Source organism: Sus scrofa, chromosome 4 (assembly GCF_000003025.6).
Source record: "Sus scrofa isolate TJ Tabasco breed Duroc chromosome 4, Sscrofa11.1, whole genome shotgun sequence".
NCBI lineage: Eukaryota > Metazoa > Chordata > Mammalia > Artiodactyla > Suidae > Sus > Sus scrofa.
In genome coordinates, this window is record NC_010446.5 from 42361612 (window position 1) to 42370109 (window position 8498).

General features: G+C 38.9%; 1 protein-coding gene across 1 annotated transcript in view; it reads left to right on the forward strand.

Moving 5' to 3' along the window:
* RAD54B (RAD54 homolog B (S. cerevisiae)) overlaps positions 1-7797 on the forward strand; it is a 119927-nt gene extending 112130 nt beyond the window's left edge. The window contains 2 exon segments of the mRNA XM_021089101.1: positions 40-237; positions 7364-7797. Of these exon segments, the coding sequence (XP_020944760.1) occupies positions 40-237; positions 7364-7581 (416 nt within the window). The 3' untranslated portion in view covers positions 7582-7797.

Here is an 8498-nt window from a genome sequence, read left to right on the forward strand (position 1 = left end):
AAATATCTGGAGGAAATCTAATAAATGTTTTCTCTTCAGGAACAATAGAAGAAAAGATCTATCAAAGGCAGATCAGTAAGCAAGATCTTTCTGGGGCAGTTGTGGACCTAACCAAGACATCGGATCATATTCAGTTTTCAGTTGAGGAACTTAAAAATTTGTTCACATTACACGAAAATTCACATTGTGTTACTCACGACCTGCTTGACTGTGAATGTACAGGAGAAAACCATCCAGGTTAGTTGTATTTTAATTCTGTTATGATGGTAAAGTTAATTTGTCTCTCTCTCGTAGTTAAAGATATTTAAATATGGTATAATTATATTTACCATTTGTATATGTTAGTTTTCTTTTTTCCTTAGGTCATGGAGCAGCTGCTCCATGGGTATTGGAGAAAATTTTAATTAGAACCTTCTTACTTTTCTTTTTTTGTTTGTTTTTTTTTTTTTTTTTTTGTCTTTTTGCCTTTTCTAGGGCCACTTCCACGGCATATGGAGGTTCCCAGGCTAGGGGTCTAATCAGAGCTGTAGCCGCTGGCCTATACCACAACCACACAACTCGGGATCCGAGCCACGTCTGCAACCTACACCACAGCTCACGGCAATGCCGGATCCTTAACCCACTGACCGAGGCCATGGATCGAACCCGCAACCTCATGGTTCCTAGTTGGATTCGTTAACCATTGCGCCACGACAGGAACTCCAGAACCTTCTTACTTTTCATACTTTAGCTTCTTATATCCAAATCAGTTGTGAAAAAATTGACTTATTTAGTAAAATCTTTCAAATCCTGACAATAATGACTTTAGAATTAGAAAAATTTTTGGTAAAAACCACCACACTTGTGGTTCCCAGGCTAGGGGTCAAATCAGAGCTGTGGCTGCTGGCCTGCACCACAACCATAGCTACGCCAGATCCAAGCAGAGTCTGCAACCTACACCACAGCTCATGGCAACGTAGGATCCTTGACCCACTAAGTGAGGCCAGGGATCGAACCTGTGTCATGGATTCTACTCAAATTTGTTTCTGCTGAGCCATGACAGGAACTCCTTTTTTTTTGAGAAATGTTTTTAATCCTTATTTTTGTTTCATAAAAAGGATACACTTGACAGAATAATCCTACTCTTTGTTTATATTGTATAGAACTTAGAAGGGGTTATACTTTCTGTGGTGGTGACACAGGACGCCATACTTCTTAGTACTTCACACCGTTCAGCTAGGAACCGGGTCAGGAGTAGAACTTGAGCAGGCATTGCCCAGTAGTTGAAAGTCACTTGGTAAGTTAAATTGAGATAGGTTTAAGAAGTGAAACTGGGAGTTCCTGCTGTGGTACAACATGAGTAACATCTCTGTAGCACCAGGATGCAGGTTTGATCTCTGGCCTGGCACAGTGGGTTAAAGGAGCCGGTGTTGCTGCAACTGCAGTATAGGTGCCAACTGCAGCTGGGGTCTGATCCCTGGCCCAGGAACTCCATATGTGGTGGAGCAGTCAAAAGAGGGAAAAAAAAAAAAAAAAAAAGAGAAGAAGTGAAACTGTGCAAGACTAACATGAGAGAATTTATATTTTATGTGAGCCACATTGATTTCCTCTGTTGTATGTTTTTTCCATTTTAGTAATTTCTGCTCTTATTATTTCTTTTCTTCCTTGTATTTATCTGATGTTCTTTTTCTTATTTTTTTCAAGTTGCAACCTTAGCTTAATGGTTTTCGTTCTTTTCCAAAATGGGTATTTAAGGCTGTATATTTTCCTCTAAGATGAATCTCATAATTTTGATATGCAGTCTTTTTATTATTCAGTTCTAAGTATTTTTTATTTTCCACTAGGAGTTCTTCTTTGGCTCATGAGGTATTTAAAATGTATTTTAGTTTTTGTTATTGAAAACTAACAAAAAGTTTTTGTTATTTGTGTAGCCACAAATATAGTCTGCGTGATACTGATCCTTCGGTAACTATAAAGACTTGGTGCAGTGGCCCAGTATGTGGTCATTGTAAATGTTTCTCTTGTGCATGAAAACCATGTGTATTCTCTTAATTACTTAGTTTAGAGTTCTGCCGTATTAGTCATATTTTCTGTTACCAAATTAGTTTATTTTCTTATCTTAAAAATTTACATAAATTGGTAATATATTTACATTTCTGAACTATTTAAAAATATAAAATGTATAGGGTGAAAACTCTTTCTCCCATAATGCCCTCATCTGCCTACTTTCTAGCCCTGCTACTCCATTAGAAGCCATTATTAGTTTTTTTTGTATCCTTTCAGGTATGTTTTTATGCATATGCAAGGAACTCTGAATAAAGAATCTTGCCCGGTTCCCTCCTCCCCCTCATAAAGGGTAGTGTAGTTTGTGTATAGTTGTGTACCTTTTTCATTTAATAGTGTATCTTGAGATCTTTCCATATCATGAGAGAATTTCTTCATTCTTCTTTTTCCTCTTCACCTCTGTAATCCTCCATTGTGTGACTAGACCATAATTTATTCATCTGACCCCACAGGTGTATAATTAGGTTCTGTCCAGTCAGTATATATCTTTATTCATACATCTTTTTCATATATTTAAATATGTCTATAAGGTAAATTGTCAGTGTTGCTGGGTCAGAGAGTAAGTGCCTTTGTAATTGTGCTAGATCTTGCTAGGTGCTCTCCATTGGAAGTCATTTATACCCCAGCAACAATATACAGCTTTTCCAATTTAGGAATCCCAAATGTTTGGAACCTGACAGTAAAAAAAGTGTTATGTTGGTCTAGTTTTATTTATTTATTTATTTATTTATTATGGCTGCAGACACGGCATATGGAAGTTCCTAGTCCAGGGATTGAATTTGAGCCACAGCTGTTACCTATTCTGCAGCTGTGTCAACAATGCTCAATCCTTTAACCCACTGTGCTGGGCCAGGGATGGAACCTGTGCCTCCAGCAGAGACCCAAACCACTGCAGTCAGATTCTTGACCCATTGTACCACAGTGGGAACTCCATGGTCTAGTTTTAATGTAATTTTCCTTTATTATGAGTGAAGTTGAGTATATTTTCCTACGGTTAAGATCTGTATTTCCTTTATGTGAATCATCTGCTCTTATTATTTGCCCATTTTTCTATTAATAACCTAATTCTTTGTTAGACATATCTGTTATTGAAAGAAATGTGTTAATGTCTTACAGTATGATAGTGGATTTTTCAGTTTTTTGTTATTCTATCAATTTTTGCTTTACACATTTTATATCTTTGTGAAAATTTTTATTATTGTTTATTTATTTTATTATTATTAGTGTTGCTTTATCCCTAATGTCTTTTGCTTTCATTTGTCTTAATATATTACACTGACTTTATTATTGTTAGTATTTGCCTGTTAACACCTTTCCCCATTCTTTTACCTTAAATTTTTCTGTGTCCTTATGTTCTAGATATCTCTTATGTGAATAGCATGAGGCTGAATTTTCTTTTTTATCCAGTCTGATGTTCTTTTTTTAACTAGAACATTTGTTCTGTTTATGTTAATTATAATTATTGATATATTTTGATTCGTTGCTACTGTCCTTTCCTGTTCTGGTTTCCACCCCCCCAAAAGGGCCTATTAGTGGTTAAGTCAGTCTTTGATTTTTCAGTGTATTTGTTTTTTCTTTCTCTCAAATACTGTCTTTGTTGGCTATGCGATTCTAGTTGAAAGAGTACTTACTGGTCAGTACTTTCGAGGTATTCTGCTATCTTCCAGATTCTCAAAACAATCCGGCCATCTCATTACATTTTATGATCATTACCTTGAACTTTTTTTTTTTTTTTTTTAGAGCAGCAGTTGTGGCCTATGAGAGTTCTCAGGCTAGGGGTTGAATCGGAACTGCAGCTGCAGGCCTACACCACAGCCACAGCAATGCCAGATCCAAGCTACATCTATGACCTACACCACAGATTATAGCAATGCTGGATCCTTAACCCACTGAGCATGGCCAGGGATCAACTTGCATTCCTCATGGATACTAATTGGGTTCCTTTCTGCTGAGCCACAATGGGAACTCCAGAACTCTTTATTGGGTAAACTGCTTATCTATCTCTGCTTCTCTTAGTATGTCTCCTGGAGTTTTGTCTTATTCCTTTGTTTGGAACATATTCCTCTGTCTCCTCATTTTGCCTGATTATCTGTGTTTATTGGAGAAGCAGCCTCATGTGGGAGACATCCAGTGGGGCCAGGCATAGCTGTATGCTCCTAAGGGTGCTCCCATGTGGGCTGCGTGGTCCCTTCTGCTGTGGTGGAGCAGACCAACGTGGGTACCCTGACCGGTGGGGTTGGCCCCTGGCCTTGTTGGCTGCCAGGTTTGCTTCTTGCGGTGGTGATTGGTGGTGCTGGGTCCTGGTGCAGCTGACTATGTGGCCCAGTAGATCCTAGAGCTGGTGGGTGGGACCAGGTTCCTGCTTGTCCAGTTGCTCAGCACATGGTTCCTGGGATTGATATTGGTCTTCTGGTGGGCAGTTAAGCCCCTGGTTCTAACTGGCTAGAGGGTGGACTCCAGAATAGTGCCCACTAGCACCAGTGTCCTTGTGGAAGATGTAGCTCCCCCAGATGGCTGCCATCAGCATCTTTGTTTGTATGGGGAATCCAGTTACTTCCTGCTTCTCCAGGAGGCTTTTCAAGATTAGCAAGTGGGTCTGACCTAGGTTCTTTTGTTTAAAAATTTTTTTTAATTTAATTTGATTTTGTAATTTGGGAAATTTATAGTTCATTTGCAATGTTGTGTTAATTTCTTTTGTATAGCAAAGTGACTCAGTCATACACACACACACACACACACATATACGTTCCCTTTCTTATATTATTTTCCATCATGGGCTATCCCAGGATATTGGATATAGTTCCCTCGACTATACAGTAGGACCTTATTTATCTGTTCTAAATGTAATCATTTGCATCTAATAAGCCCAAACTCCTGGTCCATCCTACCCTCCTCCCCCTTGGCAAACATAAGTCTGTTTACTATGTCTGTGAGTCTGTTTCTGATTTGTGGATGGGTTCATTTGTGCTATATTTTAGATTCCACATATAAGAGGTATTATACAGTATTTGTTTTTTCTCCTTCTGGCTTACTTCACTTAGTATGAGAATCTCTACAAAGCATCCATGTTGCTGCAAATGGCATTATTTCATTCTTTTTTATGACTGAGTAGCATTCCATTTCATACATGTAACATATCTTCTTAATCCATTCATCTGTTGATGGACATTTAGGTTGTTTCCAGGTCTTGGCTATTGTGAGTAGTGCTGTTATGATACAGGGGGTGCACATATCTTTTTGAATTATAGTTTTGTTCGGATATATGCCCAGGAGTGGGATTGCTGGAGCATATGATAATTCTTTTTTTTTTTTTTTTTTTTTTTGTCTTGTTGTTGTTGTTGTTGTTGTTGCTATTTCTTGGGCCGCTCCCACGGCATATGGAGGTTCCCAGGCTAGGGGTTGAATCGGAGCTGTAGCCACCGGCCTATGCCAGAGCCACAGCAACGCGGGATCCGAGCCGCGTCTGCAACCTACACCACAGCTCACGGCAACGCCGGATCGTTAACCCACTGAGCAAGGGCAGGGATCAAACCCGCAACCTCATGGTTCCTAGTCGGATTCGTTAACCACTGCGCCACGACGGGAACTCCTGATAATTCTATTTTTAGTTTTCTGAGGAACCTCCATACTATTCTATATACTATATACTATATACCATTCTATAGTGGTTGTACCAATTTACATTCCCACCAACAGTGTAGGAGGGTTCCCTTTTCTCCACACTCTTTCCAGCATTTGCTATTTGTGGACTTATTAAGGATGGTCATTTTGACTGGTGTGAGGTGGTACCTCAGTCCAGGTTCTTTTCAAATTACTGCTTCTGCCCTGGGACTTGGAGCTTGTGATTTTGCATGAGCCCTTCAAGTGTGGAGTATCTTTTTCCTACAGTCCTCTGGTTTTCCTATGCAAGTCCCCCTGGCTCCTTGGGGAGAACCTCTGCAATTGTGATTGTCTTCCCATTTGTGTGTTACCTGCACAGGGATGTGGGTCTTGACTGAATCTCTGCCACTCCTACTCACATCGTTTCTGGTCTTTCTTTTTATTGTTAGTTGCAGAAAATCTTTTCTGTTAGTCTTCACGTCATTCTCATAGAAAATTGCTCTGTAAATGGTTGTAATTTTGGTGCCCGTGGAGGTGAGCTCAGGGTCTTCCTATTTTGCCAATGTGGCCACACTCTCCTCCTTCAGACCTTAATAAAACAGGTCACCTTCTCTTGTTATACATGCTCGTAGTCCCCTGTGTCTTAGCTTCATACCCTTAGCTCTATTTGTAATATAGCTTCATAATTCCTTAGCTTCAATTTTTTTTTTTTTGCTTTTTTTTTTAGGGTCACACCTGTGGCATATGGGGGTTCCCAGGCCAGGGGTCCAATCAGAGCTACAGATGCTGGCCTACACCACAGCCACAGACACATCAGATCTGAGTGGCGTCTGCAACCTACACCACAGCCCATAGCAATGACAGATCCTTAACCCACTGAGTGAGGCCAGGGATCGAACATGCAGCCTCATGGTTCCTAGTTGGATTTGTTTCTGCTGTGTCACAACGGGAACTCCCTTAGCTTCAATTTTGAAATCTAGAATGCTTGAAAGACCACAGATATTTTTTCCTTTGTAAGTTTACAACAATCTTATTTGGTGGCAGAAACCTTAGCTAAAATTTTGTGAATTTATCAGTTGTCTTTAATCTATTTCATAGAACGATTCTTGCTGCAGAATATTAATGAGTTTGATTGTAGAATGTTATCCCACAATGTTCCAGTTATATTCTGAATTTGGAAATGTATCTGACCTCAAAGACTTTAGATAAGGAATTGTGAACCTGTAATACATCTCTTTGGAAGATTGTTTTGTTTTGTTTTAGGGCTTCACTTGAGGCATATGGAGGTTCCCAGGCTAGGGGTCCAAACGGCAATGCCACAGCTCACGGCAATGCCAGATCCTTAACCCACTGAGCGAGGCCAGGGATCAAACCTGCGTCCTCATGGATACTAGTTGGGTTCATTAGCCACTGAGCCACAACAGGAACTCCTGATTATTTTGTTTAATGTGTATTTCTCCCGATAGGCCATAAGGTCCTTGAAATTGGAAATTGTATCTATTTTTGTTCAGCATTTTGTTACCCATTACTTATACACACTTAGTAAATAATTTGTAAATATTTATAGAAAGAATGAATTAATTGAATTTATTTATTTGAACATGAACCATGGTGATCAAATGTAATAAGTCATATAAACTCATTATATAATAAAACAAGTGTTTTACATAATAGGATATTGATTGGCCTAAGCATTTTCTCATTGCTTTACTTATTTCAGGTGATTCATTGGAAAAATTCCCTCTCTCTAGAACTTGTCAACTTGGTCCACATCAACAGAAGTCTAACTCCCTGAAACCTCTCTCCATGTCACAGCTGAAGCAGTGGAAACATTTTTCTGGAGATCATTTAAATCTTTCAGATCCTTTTCTTGAAAGAATAAGAGGGAATGTGTCATTCTTTTTTCAGAATATAACCAATCAAACAACTGCTACATAATGAAATATTACTTTATGATATTACTATTCTCCTCCCTTAAAAAAAAAATCTTCTAAGCAAATGTAATTTTGGGAAACAAAAGAATTATTTTAATAATAACATATTTTGTTGCAAAATATGTCATAGTTTTGATACAATAGTCAAAGCTATTGAGTTGTTTAATTTTTTGTATATATTCTTAAATATTAAGCATTAAAGATATACTTCTGTCATCCTATAATTTTTTATTAATAATTCCATAATTAATGTACTTTTATTAATATTTTCTAAGGACTTTTCTTAAGGACCATTAAAAGGTAAAATATCTTTGGAAAATCTAATCTGATAAGGATTAGAGATGTGTGAGACAATTAAAAAACTTGGTAAATTTAAACTGTAGCTCAAGGGAGAGAGAGAATCAGAGACTAGGATTGCAAATGCTGAAGATGTTGGATGTAATAGTTGCTGCAGGGTAGTCTGAGTGAGAATGGTCTGTAGGTTCTGGCAGGACAGAGACAAGTACTGGACACTTCAAAGCACTGGTTTCCAGTCTGGGACCTCAGACTCCTGGGGGAGTGACATGCATTCTATAAAGCTGTGTCTACCAAGCACCAAGCATTGTTTGTGGTTCAACTACTATCGTGTTGAAGGTTTCTGTAGTAATTTTTTTTTTTTGTCTTTTAGGGCTGCACCCGTGGCACATGGACATTCCTAGGCTGGGGTCGAATTGGAGCTGCAGCTTCTGGCCTACACCACAGCCGGATCCTTAACCTACTGAGTGAGGCCAGGGATTTTTAGGATGTACTGCTCAGATTGTACCTTTTGGGACCAAGGTGCTCTTTTACACAGCTATTGGGAGTGTCACCTATGACCACTTATAGCCAACTCTCTCCCTGAGAATAGCCCACAGCTGAAAGGAGCTGCTTCAGCCAAGGTTA